The 17,879-nt window shown below is 40.1% G+C and overlaps 1 protein-coding gene across 2 annotated transcripts in view; it reads left to right on the forward strand.

Annotated features, from left to right (window-relative positions):
• The window catches only part of ttyh2 (tweety family member 2), a 70,292-nt gene that overhangs the window by 13,691 nt on the left and 38,722 nt on the right, over positions 1-17,879 (forward strand). For both annotated transcript variants that reach the window (XM_061028022.1, XM_061028023.1), the window contains exons 2-3: positions 4,319-4,491; positions 16,659-16,770. In XM_061028022.1, coding sequence (XP_060884005.1) covers positions 4,319-4,491; positions 16,659-16,770 — 285 coding nt within the window. The remainder of the gene's footprint in view (positions 1-4,318; positions 4,492-16,658; positions 16,771-17,879) is intronic.

The following is a 17,879-nucleotide window of genomic DNA, read 5'->3' on the forward strand; positions in this document are numbered from 1 at the left end:
TAAGTAACGAGATGGGTGTTAACACATCGAGCCTACTTCTGTTGGGGAAGCTACATCGACCTAATTTAGGCAGCAGTTAAGTGGTTAGAGCTGTCGATTTGATTTTTTCTTTTAACCAAAGAGCGAATGTGTGGACACCGTGGTTGGGCGAGAGATAAATGGTGTTTTGAAACGTAATGGAAGGTTGGAGTACTTGGGCGAGTGATGGGTTTGCGGTGTGGCTTTTTGTGCACGTACTATCTGTGTGCAACCTCACGCTGAATGGATTGTACATAATTCAGGAGCCATTATTGTTGCACACTACAACTGAGAAGAAGAAGAACAGTACGGCAGAGTGAAAGAAAGGAAGAGAGTGGAGGGTGGTGTCTTGGCCACATTTACTTTTAAAGTAACCTTGCAATAATTTGTATCTAAAAGAAATGGATGTTTCAGTTCCTTAGGAAGTCACAGTTTTGAAATAGTATGATTTCTACCCAACACCAATAGGCTTTCCTCTTTTGATACCCTTCAGATACCTACCATTGACCCTTGAGAACCCCTCTCTTAGTAGGGCAATACAAAAAAGAAATATATTATTTAATAACTGTAGCTTTCACTGCCAGTCCTATATGGATGTGATATGATTTCTATCCCTGTTTTATGACCGCTACACTAAAGGAAACCTAGCCTGGAAACAAGCTGAACACCCATAGAAACAACTCAAGCTAATATTAGCATTAGCCCAGCATCTCTACTATGTTCTGTGTCTGCAGAAGAGAAACCAACTAGAAACTGGTTTATTTTGTGGGTTTTTACCTCGTTCTACTGTATTTACTTTTTATCACACACAAAAAATCCTTAAGTGAGTAATTGAAAAACATTTATTGGTGACGTAATGCTAGTTTAAGATAAGGTAACGTTCTCCTATAGCAGCAGCTTATAGTCTCTGAAACAGTTGTTGCTAGTTTAGGCCACTGGATTAACTTTTCCTGAGTAAATTCTGTTTTCAAGAAGATACAATATTTTTTTCCCTAAGGTAAATTCATCTTGGTATCAGATCATTGAATAGCCTTTAGTACCCTGATAATGCATAATGGCTGTATCAACGGCGCTTCTTAAACAGGTTGGCCTATTGGTATCAACACCATCTCCATCCATATGTATACATACAATCGATCAAGGGCCGGAGTAGAATAACTAACACAAATGGGGACCATTGTATATTAATTCTACGGCAAATGTGTTATGGCTAACTAGCAAAAAGCTGATTGTGATCAAATCCAGGAGACAGACGGTTGCATAAGCAATATGCAGATTCAGGAAATCAAGTTTTCTTTTAGCTCTATCCATCAATTTAGGGTGCCCTCACACAAGGCACCAGTTGGCCCATACCGTGCCAAAGCATGATTGTCCCTCCTTCCCTGTCTTTTTACAATTGTGTTTTAAATGTATGTTGGCGTCCAAAAAGCATACTTACTCAATAAAGATTAAGAGTACGTTTTTTCTGTCTTTAGTACATTTGAGCTAAAACGTGACCCTACAACTGTTTACTGGATCTTTCCCCTTTCTTGAAATTCCCCTCTTTCACTTCATGGCCGGGCTGCAGGAGAGTCACAAGACGGAGGCACAGCAATTTAAGCGGGCCTGTCACATGCTGCTGAATTCAAATAGACTGTTGTATCTCGCCCTTTCACTCGTCTCCTTCCCTACTGCAAGGGCACCAACCAACCTGCATGTTACCATGACTATAAGAGCGTCTGGGTGGCCTTGTGTTTGTCTGTCAGCGGGATCCCCCACCGCCCCCTTCTTTTATCCGTCTGTCCAACAATCAGAGGCAGTCTTCACACCCTACCCTTCCCCCCTTCAAATTATCCACCTGCGCCCTACACCTCATTTACTGTGCTCGCCTCAATTACACCCAGTTTATGCCAACACTCATCACCCCACCGTCCAGCCTTCAGCTTCTATCTCTTTGTCTCACCTTGGTGCACACTGCCATCCATCTGTCTGAGCAGAACCATTAGCACATTTACTGTCCCATCTCTTAAGATGAGGCGCAACATTTCCTCTCATTTCCACACCTGGAGAACACAAAGAAGCCCAGGGATCAATGGGTGGAGATTGGCTCGTCCTTCCTCGCTCCTGCACCCCCCCTTTTTTTTTTTCACTGTGAAAAGGCATGTAGCCATGAAATGGAACAAGATGATTGCTCCCAATGGATTGAGCTAAAATAGAGGAGCGAGGGCTGAAATAAATATTGTTTAGAGAAAGAAATAATTCATGGTGCAAAATCAATGTGCAACTATAGTGATATTTATGTTTCTTGAAGACCTATTTTTGCTCTCTTATTAGCCAAGTTGACGGGACTGTGACCCTGTCAGCTCACATAAACAGCTGTTTTCAGGCTTCTCGAGGATTTTTTCAATTTGCGATTTACTCTGCTCTTTATGGCAGTCATTGACATAATCCTGCAGATTCTACCATTTCTAAAATTTAATCCCACTACTTGACTTGTGGGACACATCACTTCACAGCGTGAGAGCAGATGGCTCAGCACCAAGAAGATTTCAAACAAACTAAAAAGGAAGCGTAAGTGGTGGTGGGGGGGACACGGGGCGAGCTTGAATAAACCCATCTGCTCACAGATGGATGCAGAATTCATTTGAGACTGTCAGGACAGTCTTGTTGCTATTTTTGTCACAGCACTCCATCTCTCGCAGAAGGTGGGAAGGGGGCTAGAGGAGGAAAAAAGAGGAAGAAGATGCAGAGATGCATGAGGGGGTGTATGCTCTTCAGCTTGAGATAGTAGATTCCGCTGCTCTTGTTTCTGCAGCTCCTGAAAACATATTCATATGTTTTTGTTGTCCTCTCTCTTGATCTCTTCACCTCTCACAGTAATTGTTGAAGTTAGTTTGAAAAATGTTTTTTGGGAGGGTCACAAACCGTCCTTCTTAAAATGATTTTCGCATGTTTTTTTCTAGTTATACACAGTAATTTGCCGCCATTTTTGCCTTTATTGGAGAGGATAGCTGAAGAGAGACAGGGAATGTTGGGAAGAGAGAGTGGGGGATGACTTGCAGAAAAGGGCCGAGGCCACTCTGACGAGGACGGTAGCCTCTGTGCATGTAGCGCATGACATAACCGCTAGGCTATCCGGATTTTGCAGCTTTTTAAGTTATTTAACTTTCATTTTTAAATTTCTTACATGAAAAAGTTTGTCTGAAACTGGACATAAGGTCAAATAACCTAATCATAACTATTGAAAATGCGTAGGAATCATTAATTAGCCCTAACTATATTGCGACATGATAGAGTGCAACATTTTTGCCTGTAAACTTTCAGCCTATATATTTTAGTAATGTAGCAAATTAGCACTTGTTTGTTATATCGAAATGTGTTTTGTCCGTTTAAAAGCAGAATAAAAGCTAACATCAAACACAGACAATAACATAATATTGCTATGGCTAACATGTGAAACATGCTAACATGTCTGTAAAACTGTTTCTTATTTACAAATGTAGCAGACACAGAGCAGGGTTAGCATTCATTTTACGTTATTGTTGTGGCTAAAAGACTTTATTACAGCTTTATCTGCTGTTTATGTTAAACCCAGCACCAGAGAAAAGGTTCTTTACTTGCTAGCTTAGATGATTAGTTGAGGGCAGTGTAGTTAGCCTAAAGTTAAGCTAGTTTTGTAAAATAGCTTTCTAATGCTGTCATGTCAGAAGCGAGCACAACTGAAAAAATATAAGATAGGGTAAAAAAAGGCAACACATATATATATATATAGCCTACTGTATTTATTTGCATATAGGTATATATACATGAATGTTATCTACAGACATTTACAGATTTCAGTTGTTTAGAAGATTTTGTGTTTCTTGTTTTTTCTGAACTTCAATGTGTGTTAATATTTCAGTCATGTAGTGGTTGAAACTTCTTTTAATTTATTCAAGCGCTGCTAAAATACTATCTTTTTTTATAGTTAAACTTCTATCCTGCTAATTCTATTCCACTTAACTTTGCAAAAAGCTTTCCTTGAGCCAGCGCCAGCATTCATAAAAACTGATAACACATTAAAGCATCACTAATGATAGGCTAATATCTATAAAAGAGACTTGTCACAGGGGCCGTCTTCTTTGTAATGAGTCATTTTACTTAGGCTACAGCAAATACATTTCCCTAAAAGTATACTTCCATGAACTTTCTGGAAAGCATTAGTCATAAGTGACCCTTCATTCCTCGTCAAATTGGTTGTTCTTTGCTTGAGGCAAAACATGATGAAGCTTTTTGTTTCTGACTGCATCATGTCATTTCATCCACTTCTGTCTCTCCACAGTCTCTTATATTCCTGGGCTGTGTGGCAGCTGCGGGGCTTGGCCTTAACCTGCTCTGCCTGGCCATCTACCTGAGCTGTCTGTGCTGCTGTCGCAAGGAAGAAGAGGAGGAGAGCAAGAGACCCAACTCCTGCTGCGTCACCTGGTCCGCTGTCGCCGCTGGACTCATCACATGGTGAGTAAGACAAGACGTAGACTAGATGACTAACTGCTGATTGTAGTGCGCGCACACACTCTCTGTTGTTGCCTGTGTGTTTTTCTCATTTCCTTTATTGGTCATTCAGTATTCCTAAAGGGGAGCAGCCGTAAATGGCACGGCGTTTTCACAGAAAAGATTCTTAATATGTCTCTGCACTTTTGTATTCCCTCCTGAAATCCAAAACTTATAAGTTCATTCGGGTTGATTTGTCTTTCTGTTTATTTGCACACGTCTGTTTACCTGCCTCTCTCCGTTTTGTACTCTTAAGCTGTTCAAGGTCTCTTATTTGTGGTCTACAAGCCTGGCAGTCCATCACACGTTAGAAAGCCCCTGAGCTTCTGTTTGCAGTTCTGCAGAAACTTGTGGTTCACAATTGCATCATACTAGTTTCTTACCTTTTGATGAGTTCACTCTGAAATCAGTCTGCACTCAGACTTAATATGTACCTTTGTCCGACATTGATGATCAAATATGTTTTACTGAACGTACACTTTCTGTACGGTCAGTTGTTGAAAAACCAGACATGTTTGGATATATGTGTGGTTTTTATACATGGAGAGGTTTGTTGGTATTTTTGCTCAGACAGACAGGTAAGTACAGGTTAATAATGCAAGACGCAATGAGCAGGCTATGGGTTCTGATCCCACCTGCAACATGAAGGTGGTCTGGGACGCCTGGCTGCAGCTGACAACTGTGGACCACCAGCAATTCATCCCAGATTCTAAAAATACTGCAAAGTGAGGATGTCCCAAGTAACGCAGCGAGATAACAAAGATTGTTTTTTTTTTCACCTTGGATGCATGTTAACACCTGGGCCTCCCCTAGTTGGAGGAATAAATTGTGCACAATCAGCCAATACGTCACAAGCTCCGACTAAACATGTTCAGTCAAGTTCAGTCTGACTCTCCAGCACCATCCTTGTAGTGAGCGCATTAGAAATAATCGTGAGAAAAAATATGCTGCTACCACTTTGCATCAGTGCCAGTGACAGCCAACTGGCAGACAAATCCTATCACCTTGTGACGTTGGATCTCTGGATAGAATCCCTGACTGCGTCTGCCAAATGAAGCCAAACTATTTAATGAATCAATTGGAGACACAGTGCTGTATTCCTTCTTTTTTTTTTAATGCAGGCTTTCAGAAGCATAGAAAACTAGAGGGGAAAGAAACAGAAACCTTGTGAGTTTTTGGAAAGTTTTCATTTATAATGTGGATTATAAACGTTTAATTGAAAAAAACGTAAAGTAATAAAGGCCACTGAACCCGAGCACACACTCTTTGAGTCTCCATAGGATTACGAGACGGATATTGCAAAGGTGTTGAACTAATACAGCTCAGAAATTATAATGGATTTTTGAAACCCAATACTTGCAGCATTTGTAAATAACATTTCCCCTCGGCTAAATGCTTACAGGCTGAAAAAGCTTATCAAGCGTAGCCTATTTATTTTTGCTTCTTTAAAATCCTATGTGTTTCCTAGCTGGCTGAATAAAGCAGCTCAAATAATGAAAAAAAACCCTCTTTTTTTCCTGATGGTTGGAAAATGACACTTTTCACTTGTCTCATTAGGGCCAATCTTGTTTCACCATCACAAGACTGGATTTTCAAGGCCTCATAAAATGTCTTGTGTATGAGGAAATTACATTTGTTGAATAAAACCCTTATTAATGTTTCGAGGAGGAGAAATATCTCCTGATGTTTAAGATGATATCTGACCCAGTGTCTCCCTTAAAGGAGCGGTGCAGTAGATGTGATTTGTTTTGTCCGCAGGCTGCTGAATCTCATCAAATTTATGCTGAACTTTAAAGTATCCTGATGTCAAATTATATTCAGCTGGAATAAAGATAAACGATACAGTGTTGTAGCCGTTAGCTGCCACACAGATTTCATAACTTTTACTCAAGTCAAACTTTTGACTTTTTCTAGCTAGGTTAACAGCATTCTGATGTGTCAAACATTCACATACATCCTTAAATACGACTTAAAATCATTAACAGATACAGTAAATCCCTTTAACTCTACAGGCAAAGATCCACTCACAGCCGGATCTAAAGCTACCCAAATACCCGGACTGATGCAGCTTCAGCGCTCACATCACAAATTAGGATAAATTAAGTCAGTCAATGAGATGTGCTCTCCCCCACAAAGTAGCTAATTGAGTTTGTAGCCAGAGGAGTCGAGACTTCTGCCAACCATGTGACAAGTCATGTTTAGCAACCAGTGGGAAGTATTAGATTAAGCCTCAGGCATTATCGTACATCTATCTTGTTTCAGGGGAGGGTCATTGTTCAATGGAAGCACACAGCAGTGTCATGGTTTTGTAAGTTATCCTTAAAGGTTTTCTTCTTGTAGACTCTTGAGCTGTTTTCACACATGCACAAAACTCCTAAAAAGAATTAACCAAAATCTTTAGGAATGAGCTGAATGTATGAACCCTGATTTTTCACCCCGACTGAACTCAAACTTTTCATGTCAGCCCCCAAGCGGGGTTATGAAATGTATTTCTTGAGACCGATGTGTGACCATTGGGCATGTTACAAATTCCCTTCATACTCTTCTCTGCTTGCAACTAAGTTCGTATCCACTCATTCACTGATACTGTGAATATCTCCTGTTACACATAACTTTGATATGAAGGCAAAATAACTCTCACTATAGTTTCAGACCCATACCTTTACGTCCAACATCTTTGATTTCCAAAGCCCCTGTTTGACATCATCTACTTCCTGTTGAGACCCCTCCCTACCGTCCAACATGGAAAATTGTACACTGTGTTAGAATTGTGGATAAGCAATTTTGGAAGATTTCAGGGGCAGACTCAGGAATTGTTTTTTAGAAATGTTTCAAGAGTGCGCTGCAAAATAAGCTTTATGAAGAAGTGAAGCCAATGAGAAAAGACCTTGAACTGCATCTAAAGGCTAGCAGTGGGCAACCTGTCAATCAGGATAGAAACGTAGCAATTTGTATCCACCCATGTCGTCCAGATATGGTGATCTGACTCCCAAAAACAAGATGGCAGGAGCCTTAATGCCAAATGCAAGGCTATAAAAAGGTAGTCAACAAACCAATGGATGGTATCACTGTGACTACTTCCACTCCTTCAATTCATTCTACAATTAATAACCAATAATGGAACTGGGATTATTTGAAATTTTTCAAATTTTTGTCCCACTGCCCAAATCTAGTAAATAAAGTTTAATAGTGTAAATAAAAAATAATGAAAAGCAAAGCTGAGTATTATTTAAAGAAGATTTATTTAACATATTTTACTTCAACTTTAAAATTCTCTTCTAAAAGCATGTTGAAATACATTTTAATCAATACTCAGAAAAACTGCGCTAAAGAACAAGTCATGAAACACTTACTGTGATGTCACATTTATTCAGTGCGTTCTCTCCATCACAGGCTGCAAATGGCTTTTTTGCTCCCCACAATGCCAACCAGTCTTCATTACGCTATAATTAATAATTTACATGTCTTACAACATAGAGTGACTCAGAAGTGGCAGTCCTCCTTGCATAAAAGATTAAAGAGGCAAGATCAAAATTAGAAGAGTAGAGTAGAAATTGCTTGGCTGACGACTGAGGGGACGTGGGCACTGTTATGTAATCACTCACTGTATGAAAAACAATACATTGAAGTCTTTTCAATGCATTTGGACAGATTGTTGGATGCTTTTTAAAAAACCTTGTGGATTGTTTGGGGATTAGATTTGAAACCTATTGGAGAAAAAATGTCTCTCAGTCTTAAGGCTTTTGGGTTTTTAAGTTCCAAAGATTTTTAGTGAATAAGAACAAAACGTGCTTTATGTCTGGGTGCTTTAAAATAAACGCCAATTCATGATGAAAGCTGGCTGAAAGCGAGGCCTCAGGCTGACTTTCCATATGGTATGATTATAGTTTCAATAAAAATGCTTTCAGAATTTCTATACCCATTTTGTTCTGTGATTGGCCAGGTAAAAAAAAAAAAAACTACTGTACCTTTATGTAAACTCACACACAAAATCCTTCATAAATATAGGATTTAATGTTCTTAAATTGGACCAGTGCTCTGAATAATTATTTTCCATTCCACTGTTTTTATGTTAACTTTCAATAAACTGGTTACAAAAGCTCAACAGAAACAGACTTAGCAGATCAATGATGACGTTTACAGGAAGTCCAATGAAAAGAAGAAAAATATCACACATCAGTGTGGCTTGATGAGAAACTTTCTCAGACATTGTTTGTTATTGGTCGGATCAGAGCTCTTTAAGTCAAATAATCGTCCTGCACACTATCGTTTCAACAGTAGAGAATTAAGAGTGGACAATTATTTATTTAACAGTTGAGGAAAAGATAAATATACTATAAGTCTTTGACGGCCCGACTCTGTCATGATGACATCATGCACTCGGAGGGGTAGGGCCGACAGCAGGATATAACACCCCCACCCTCCAGACACTAGTGGTGGTGGTGATAGAAGAATGCAGGATGTGATGAGGAATGGGTTTCTGAGGCTGTATCTGAACTCTGCTGAGCCGGAATAGAGGCGACTGGGGCGACTGAGTTCCATACTGTAATGAATAAACTCAATCCTGCACAACAAATGAGGGCGGAAACACAGAACACTTTCTGCTAGTTTCACTTTCTTGGGCGCCTGATAGTGGTAATATCACGCACCCCATGTACGGATGCTATCGTCTTCCAAGCAGGCGGCCTCGGTTCGACTTCTACCTGCTGATCCTTTACCGCTCACTCATCCCTGTTTTCTGACTCTGAAGGCCAAAACATAAAAAAAACTGAATTTCACACTCTTTTGGAAATTATTTTTGGGAATTTGTTCAAATTTCTCCGACGTTTGGGTAGGTATTTTTGCATAGGCTTTGCGATGTTTGAGGTGAAATTAAGTGTAAAATCTAGTTTCACTTCATTGACAGTGTCAGAGTTGGTCTTAAGTCAACTTCTGCAAAGTTCCCGTCTACTTCATGAGATTATTTCTATCCGTCTCTTTCTCTCTTCTTAGTTGCGGCTCAGACTTTCGGTTGTAACTTCTGTCATCTTATACTCTGTAAAAAAAAAAAAAAAAAAAGATCAGTGCTTTAAAATTTGTGCTCACATCTGAAACTTCTGTTTTGTTTATTTATAGATGGAAATCCCATTAGAGTGACGCGTTGCCGTCCGGAGTAAATCTGAAGAGCTTACGTGGTTGGACTTGATAAATTGTTAGACTTCATACTGAGAGTCGAGAGAAGTAGGCAGGAAACATCCTGCGGGAAATTAACTCTCCTTCATTCGATTCCCATCTTTGATTATGTCAATCTACTGGATGCACCAGAGTGATCTCCCGGGCAGATTCTTTTTTACGTTTAACCTGGGAAAAAAGGGAAAAGGGAAACTGGTTTCATTTTAATCTCATCAGTCCAGATCCTTCCCCTGGTTTTTACCCTTACTCTGTCTTCCTCTATCCCTTATTACTCCCTCTCTCTCTACACTTCAGTCCCTTCATCTTCCCCTCCTCCCTCCGTCTCTGTGTTAAGTCTCTCCGTCCTCCGTTCTAATGATGTTTGACAGAAGCTGGACCTGATTCGCTGTGATGTCCTTCCCAATTAACACTGGTGAAAGCAGAACAGATGTCACTCAGCTGTGTTTGGAGCGCTGCCTGCTGAAGCACATTCATGTGCGATTACACTGTGATTATACTGTACTCTAAATTACTTAGCTGCTCCTGCTGAGGACATCTAGACTGTAACATCGATGCATTTATTTAACTACATTGTGAATAAAATAGTTTGGGACTGATTGTTTTCAGGCTGAATTTAAATAAAATGACCAATAAGTAAGACATCTACTGAATTAAATCATAAAATGACCTTACTTACCTTAAGGAAACATGTTATGTTGAAGTGCTGTCATCTCTGACAAAAACACAGCAGCCGGTATATCCTCTTAAATTTCAATTGAGGTAGAGAATGGTCTGTATTTGTTTTGACCAGAGAAGGTAGGCAGTTTTAAGGCACTCCCACGCGGCCATTTTGGATGCCCTTTCGATTTGCCAGGCAAACTGCAAACCAACAGGTGTTGCAGCGATGGAAGCAGCCATGCAAACTGCTTCAGATATAACTGATTCTACTCAACTCAAAAAGCCTCGGCAGGTTTCTAATAAAGTCAACGACCGGAAATGTGGTAAAACTAGGATAAATATGGGAGATTCTTCTGAAAAATGGAGAGAGGTTAGAATGCAGAAAAGTTTCAAGACCAACGCAGAGCTGGCTAAACACTGAAGCTACAGTGACTGCGACATGGCAACCTGCATGCACATCAGTCATCTCCAAAGGGGAAATTTTTCAATCACAAAATCCCACAAAGAAATGACTTTACATGTGCAAAACAAATCATGCAATATGATAATATTGTAATGCAAAGACTTGTATGAAACAAAGCTTCATGCTAGTAGCCAGTTCACAACAGGCCAATAATGTCGAACACCAAACTGGCACATTTTGTGAAGATGACAAAGAGACAAAAAGCTGTTTGTTTGAGTTACTCAAAGTCCACCTTAAGTGTTTGTTGACTTGTTCAGTTGAATCTGTACAATGGATTCTTATGTGTTTCCAGTTTTTCCAGAGTTTGGATCAAGAGGTACCTGGAGTACGCTCTTTGGACTGACCGATTAAAATATTTCCATTGAAAGAGGCAGAAACATTTGTCTCCAGTCTTACGTGAAAGGAGCTTAACTAACATAGATGGAAACATTGTCTCAGTTACAAATCGATCTCAAGAAGTTATTCTCCTTTCCAGGACGGATAAAGCAGCTTTTTAGATTTCTAGAAAGTTGGAAGCCGAATGCCCCTGAAATCTTCCAGAGAGGGTTTGTTCACACATGCACCTCACAGCGGGAAACTTTACTTGTTGGACCGGGTGAGGGGCAACGCAGAAATGGAGGACAAATCAAGAGAATGTAGCGTTATTATGACGATTTTTTTTACTTCATATCATTGCTATGTGTCATTCGACTTATCCACGGTATAAACAAATGAACGAAAAAGAACATATAGCCATCAGAAAGTCTTGATGCAGTGACATTACAAGCACAGTGTTACACACCGGTCGAAGGATAAAATCACCATCATCCCCCCTCACCTGCTCGCTCGCGTGTAATTCTCTTGGTATATTTTCTACCATGTTTACACGTCATCTCACCCTCACTTCATGTGGAAAAATTACTGGAACTAATCATTTTAACTGGAAAAAAATGGAGGGAAAAATTCAGCTGTCTGCATTCACACATGCACCCCAACTCCCCAATTTTATTTTATTTTTTTTGTGTTGTGTGCGTGTAAATATTTTGTACAGGTGTCTATTTTGCACGTCTGCCTTAAACAGGCTTATTTGGAAGTTTTCCAGGAGTCTTGTCCATGAAACATTTATAAAGTAGCTAGTTGTGTTTTATATTAATGCCGTTTTTTTGTGGTTTGGCCCTCGCTGAGAATTCAGAATATAAAATTCATGTGTCTATATTTGTCATCTCAGGAGAGTCATTGCTGCCGTTTTAAGGCAAAAGCTCAAACATATTCAAACCTGTCCGATTCCATTCAAAGTAGCTGCGGGCAGTTTTCTTTTTTTTTTTCTTTTTTTTCTTTGCTGCAGGCTGATGCTTTTGGTTCCTTTTTCCGAATTCCCCTCAACGTCCTTTATCCACTTTGTCATTTATCAACGTGACAGTTTGGACCTCTGCTCAGGACATGCCTGCTCAAATCTATGATATCCTTTCTCTTTGAATTAGACCGTAGATAATTCAGGGAGCAGCACGAGGGAAGTGGAGGCACCGAGAGAGAAAGAGGGGAAGAAAAGAGGAGGAATTCTCTCCATTTGCACACGCCATGATGGGCTCCTTTTTTTCTCACATTAATGAGATTCTAACCTTAAAAGTATTTTCATGGTTTAAAGAAGTACTTCTTAGTTCCTACTAGGGCTGCATGATTATTTGTAAAAAAATCACTTTCTTCAAACATGCGCACATGTGGTCTCATTTCTAAATGACAGCGATTCACTTGCTCGTATTTCCATTTTGCATTCAGAACAATTCACATGTTCAATTAGGCCACAGACTAGCCTCAGATGCTGCCAAACAACTTTACAACATTTAAGTGTTTCATGTTACGTGTTCTATAAGAAAGGAAAAAGTATATATTGTAAGGAGACTTTAAAGTTGAAGTCCAGTTTTTTTTAATTTAGGTATTATCTGTTGAGAGCCCTAGACAGCACGTGTTTTTATTTGAGCGCAATTTGCATTTTTGTTGAAAAAATAAGAATCGCTATCTTAGTACATTAGGATAAAAATCATGATCCACATTTTAGCAAGAATGGTGCAGCTACTGTTACACTCGATACATCTGGTGTGTTTGCGATTCAGAGGTGGAGAGCTTTTCAAAAAGATAAAAGAAGGGAAACCCCTGTTCTGTGTGTATCTTCTTATCGGTGATGATTTCAGTATTAAACAAAAATACATAAAAGGAATAAAATTGACCAAGTTGTTTAAAAGTCTGATTGCATGAATCAAGGAAAATCTTCTCTTAGTTGTTTTCCAATTCTTTATCTGTCTTTTCCTTTTTGTCCAAATGTCTCGCTCCCTATTCTTTTTTCATCATATCCAATGTCTGCCTATATGTCCTTGTCTCTCTGAGAGCTTGTCCTCTTTGGTCAGTTTGTATTTTCTTTTCTTGTCTCCAATATACGCCGATATTCTTTTATATAACCCCTTCTTTAATGTTTGTATTCCTCCCTTTTTCTGAGCTTCTCCCTTAGAATTGGTGTGATATCTTGCAAAGTGGGTGGTTTACCTGCAGGGGCTCATTTAATGAGACTGTGTCCTTGTTGTTCTAATGAGTAAAATAGACCCTTTTTTTTGTTAATGCTCCACCACCTGTGATCAGCATCACTCTGACTCTCAGCTCTGGTGGATCCAGGTATACAAGCTGCAGGCCTCTCTCTTCTTACCTCTGATCCAGAACACCAGGGAGAAGTCAACAAGGTTAAAGATGTTCTATGAAGTATTAATTAGGCTGACTCCTGCTTACTTTCCCTTTGGTGCTGACCTGACTTGCCCTGGCCTTGATCCGGAGTTCATTTAAAGATGGGAAAGCGGTGGCAATCCACGAGGGGGTTCCCAACTGTCACTTGAGGTTTAGCCTATAAGTGGAGAGTTTATAGGTTAGAACTCACAAAATGAAATATAAAACGCCTACTCTTATGTTAGCTTCAACACATGAACACAATGTACTGAGAGTTCATTAAAACTAGCTAGCAATCAGAGCAGGTAGCTTAATGGATACATTGGTGAAATAGGAAAGTTAAAGTAAAAAATAGACAGTGGAAAATGGTTAGCTTGAAGTCATGGTTGAACAGTAAATGGTGTAAGACAAATGGTGGAAAGCTAAAGTATTTGTTAAATGGGTGAAATATAGTTTTAGTAATTTTAGATAGCGAAAAGCAACTGAAGATGGTTGATAGAGGTGGGGGGAAAAATTGTTTTACTGTATGTAAAAATGTAGATTCTTATCTTCTGAGATTTTATATCAATTCATAACTTCCAATAATCTATTTTTTTTTGTTGTTGTGCTAATCAGTCACTCCCTGATAAGTGCTAAGGCTAGCTCTTTAACTCAGTAGAATGCCAAATGGAGCAGCAAGAAATTCAGCCAGTCTCACAGATGACTGGAGTAGATCCTGAAGTATGTACTCAAGTATGTACCCACGATCTGCCTAGATGGACCTAATACTTGACGTTAGACTTGTGTAGATTCACCTGAGACTTGTTGTAAAGTTTGTGAAGATGAACTTGAGGTTCACAAAGATAGAGTTGAGGTTGGACTTCAGACTTCCATCCATCCATCCATTTTCTTCCGCTTATCCGAGGTCGAGTCAAGGTGGAAGCAAGTCAGCCCAGACTTCCCTCTCCCCAGCAACGTGTTCCAGCTCCTCCTGGGGGGATTCCGAGGCGTTCCCAGGCTAGACGGGATATAAAATGCCTCCAGCAAATTCAGACTTGTCAAAAACAATTTCCAAAGATTGAGTTGAGAGTTGAATTAAGACTTGTCAGGATTGGGCAACCAAGTGGTTAGTTCGCGTGCCCCATGTACAGAGGCTTCCGTCCACAAAACGAGCAGACCGGGTTTGAATCCGACCTCTGGCTCCTTTTGCGGTATGTCGTTCTCCACTCTCTCTCTGTCTCCCTGATTTCTGACTCTGTCCACTTTCCTGTCTCAATAACCCCCCACAAAAGCAAACAAAAGACTTGTCAAGAGTCATGTTGGACCTGTATATGTTGACTTAAAACTCAATTGTAGACTTGCTTGTATTGAAATGAGACTTGACTTCAGACATACAGACTTCCATGAGACTTGTCTTGATACTTGTAAAGATCATCTTGAGATTTGTAGACATTGATTTGAGGTTCGACTTTGACTTGTTGAAAATGAATTTTGGACCAGTATAGATTGACCAGGTAATCGATTATAGACTTTGAATCCATGGATCAATGAATCTAGAATCGACTTTAATCGAAAATAGATTCTGAATCGAATCGAATGAAATTGTGAGACACCCAAAGATTCCCAGCCCTAATGGTTGAATGGTGAACTGAACTCAGGAGGAAGCTAAATATACTTGTTAATAAGTTTAAATGGTTGTTGTTGGTGATGCAAATGGTTTGGTAAAAGCAATGGATACATGGTGACAAAGTTCTCAACAATGGAAAGATGGTGATTGGATAAGGGGTTGGCTTATGGGGCCTTTTTTCCTAGGAGTTTGGGGACCTGCTCTCCCTGTTTGATATAACAGTAACACTTTCCTCCAAGGGTTCTGTTTTCAGGACAGGCAGCCTCTAGGCAGGAAATCTGGCATTGGGAAAGTTTGTTTGTTTATTTGTTTACCAGTGAGACATTCAGCTCTTACTCTGGCCAGAGTCCCAGGACCTTCACATTTTGTTGTAACATGTCAAGTCTAAGCATTTCATGTTCTCGCTGGGGTTTTTTTTTTTTTTTTTTTTTGAGAACCATTTAGAAGCTGTTTTTCAAACTTCACCATTTGGCAAGCTCTGAGAGGCTACTTGAGAGTGTGAATTTATGTGGATGATTGTTGTCTGCAGTGCCGATGCTCCAGCTGAACAAATGAAATCCTTGGATGAGGGAATATGCTAAATACATCTGAGATGATGCATTCCAATACTCTGCGTTGTATAATTCCTGGTTCAAAGAGTTTAGTTTGCATAATTAAGCACAGAAAGCGAAACAGTTTCTTGCAGCTCAATAGCTACAGTTTATTGGTTTGGTCTGCTGCAGAAAGCCATTCACAGTTGAGGTGTATGAACATTTCTATGACGGTTGCTGTAGGCAGATTTCTCTTTTAGTCACTTATTGTTCTATAGCTAAGAGTTTGACATGGTGTTTGAATTTGCAGCACAAACATTTCATGGAAGAACAAATTGTTGAAACTCCAATTGTATCCTTTCTACAACCTTAAATGTGCATAAAGACAGAGTGAGCATGCCTGTCCAATCCACTGTCACTCATTCTGCTTGGATCACTGTGTTTACCTTGACAAATATTTATTGACTTGACCAAAAAAAAAAACATGTTTGCCTTTGGATAGTGACGATTCGAAAGTGCCTCATTACCTTTGTTTTTTCTTCCTGGTTGTCAAAAAAGTCAAGTTTGACGGACGACTTGATAGCAGTTGTCAAACGGAAATCCACAAATACCAGGGTGCAGAAGAAAAACAGGTGCCGCTAATGAAGATTACAGAGACAGAGCCACCACACCCCCCCTCAGGTGTGACATCAGTACTGACCCTGCTTCTCCTCCTACCAACCACGCCTACCGCTAAAGACACTGAAGTGAATCCTCCTAACGCATTATCATAACATCAGGATGACATAATGTCACTGAAGAATTACAGCGACCCTGATGTATAGGGTCATGATGGACTTTTTTCCCCCAAACAATTGTTCTAATAATGGATTTGAAGCTGACAAACTTTGAATCCGGTGACATCACCTCGTACATATTTGATGTACAAGCCACGCAGGGCTGCTGCTGTACACTGCTCCTCTCATTAATTTAACAAGGGCTCACCCGTCCTCCCATGTCTCTTCTCTCTCTGCAGCGTCGCAGTGGGTGTGGGTTTCTATGGCAACAGTGAGACCAATGATGGCGTGTACCAGTTGACCTACTCCCTGTACAACGCCAATCACACTCTGGGCGGAGTGGACAGTCTGGTAGGTAAAACACTAGCGTCTAATGATGGATGTGTCCAACATGTACACGTTTTTCAGTTCACATGGAGTTTATAGAGCCATCTTGGTGGAAACAAACAGCTCCGAGTGAACGCTTTTAAAAGAAATAAAAGCTGTTTGTGATGCACACAGACGCTCAACAGAGGAGGAAAGCCCCGAGGACTCAATTTAGTATGCCTTTAAATGTTTTTATGGTTCTTTTATGGCTTCTTACTGCTACACACAAATCGACAGCTTCTAAACACAACAACTCTTTCCCCACAGACAGACAACACACACACACACACACACACACACTCTCTTTCTCTCTCTCTCTCACCCTTCTCCAGGCCCGCTGTGGCCTCCTCAGAACAAAGAATCGTCCCGTGTCTTTCTTGTGCTCACTTTAGCTCAGTATGTGTGCGTGATCTTTTTTTCTATTTTTATCTGCCTCCACTGCCATCTTAAAAAGACACACATCACACAAACCCCCAAATGTAGCCCGCTGTTAGAAATTTCAAACTGATGATGAGACGTTTTTCTGCTTTAAGAGGAGTGGGATTTTCTACCTCTACCTCTAGATGTTTTTGTCAAACATTTTCCAAAAAGGTATTTTAAAGTTTTATTGCAGTAGTAGTACAAATTGATAACATGTCAGCACTATTGGTGCAATTTGAGACTGACGTACCTGGTACCCAATTTTTGGCTTGTATCGGACATATTCACACAAGAAGTCCTTCCAAACTTGCCCGAGATCTGCCTAGATGGACCTAATACTTGACGTTAGACTTGTGTAGATTCACCTGAGACTTGTTGTAAAGTTTGTGAAGATGAACTTGAGGTTCACAAAGATAGAGTTGAGGTTGGACTTCAGACTTCCATCCATCCATCCATCCATTTTCTTCCGCTTATCCGAGGTCGAGTCAAGGTGGAAGCAAGTGCATTAAGTCAGCCCAGACTTCCCTCTCCCCAGCAACGTGTTCCAGCTCCTCCTGGGGGGATTCCGAGGCGTTCCCAGGCTAGACGGGATATAAAATGCCTCCAGCGAATTCAGACTTGTCAAAAACAATTTCCAAAGATTGAGTTGAGAGTTGAATTAAGACTTGTCAGGA

This window comes from Labrus mixtus, chromosome 21 (assembly GCF_963584025.1).
Source record: "Labrus mixtus chromosome 21, fLabMix1.1, whole genome shotgun sequence".
Lineage (NCBI taxonomy): Eukaryota > Metazoa > Chordata > Actinopteri > Labriformes > Labridae > Labrus > Labrus mixtus.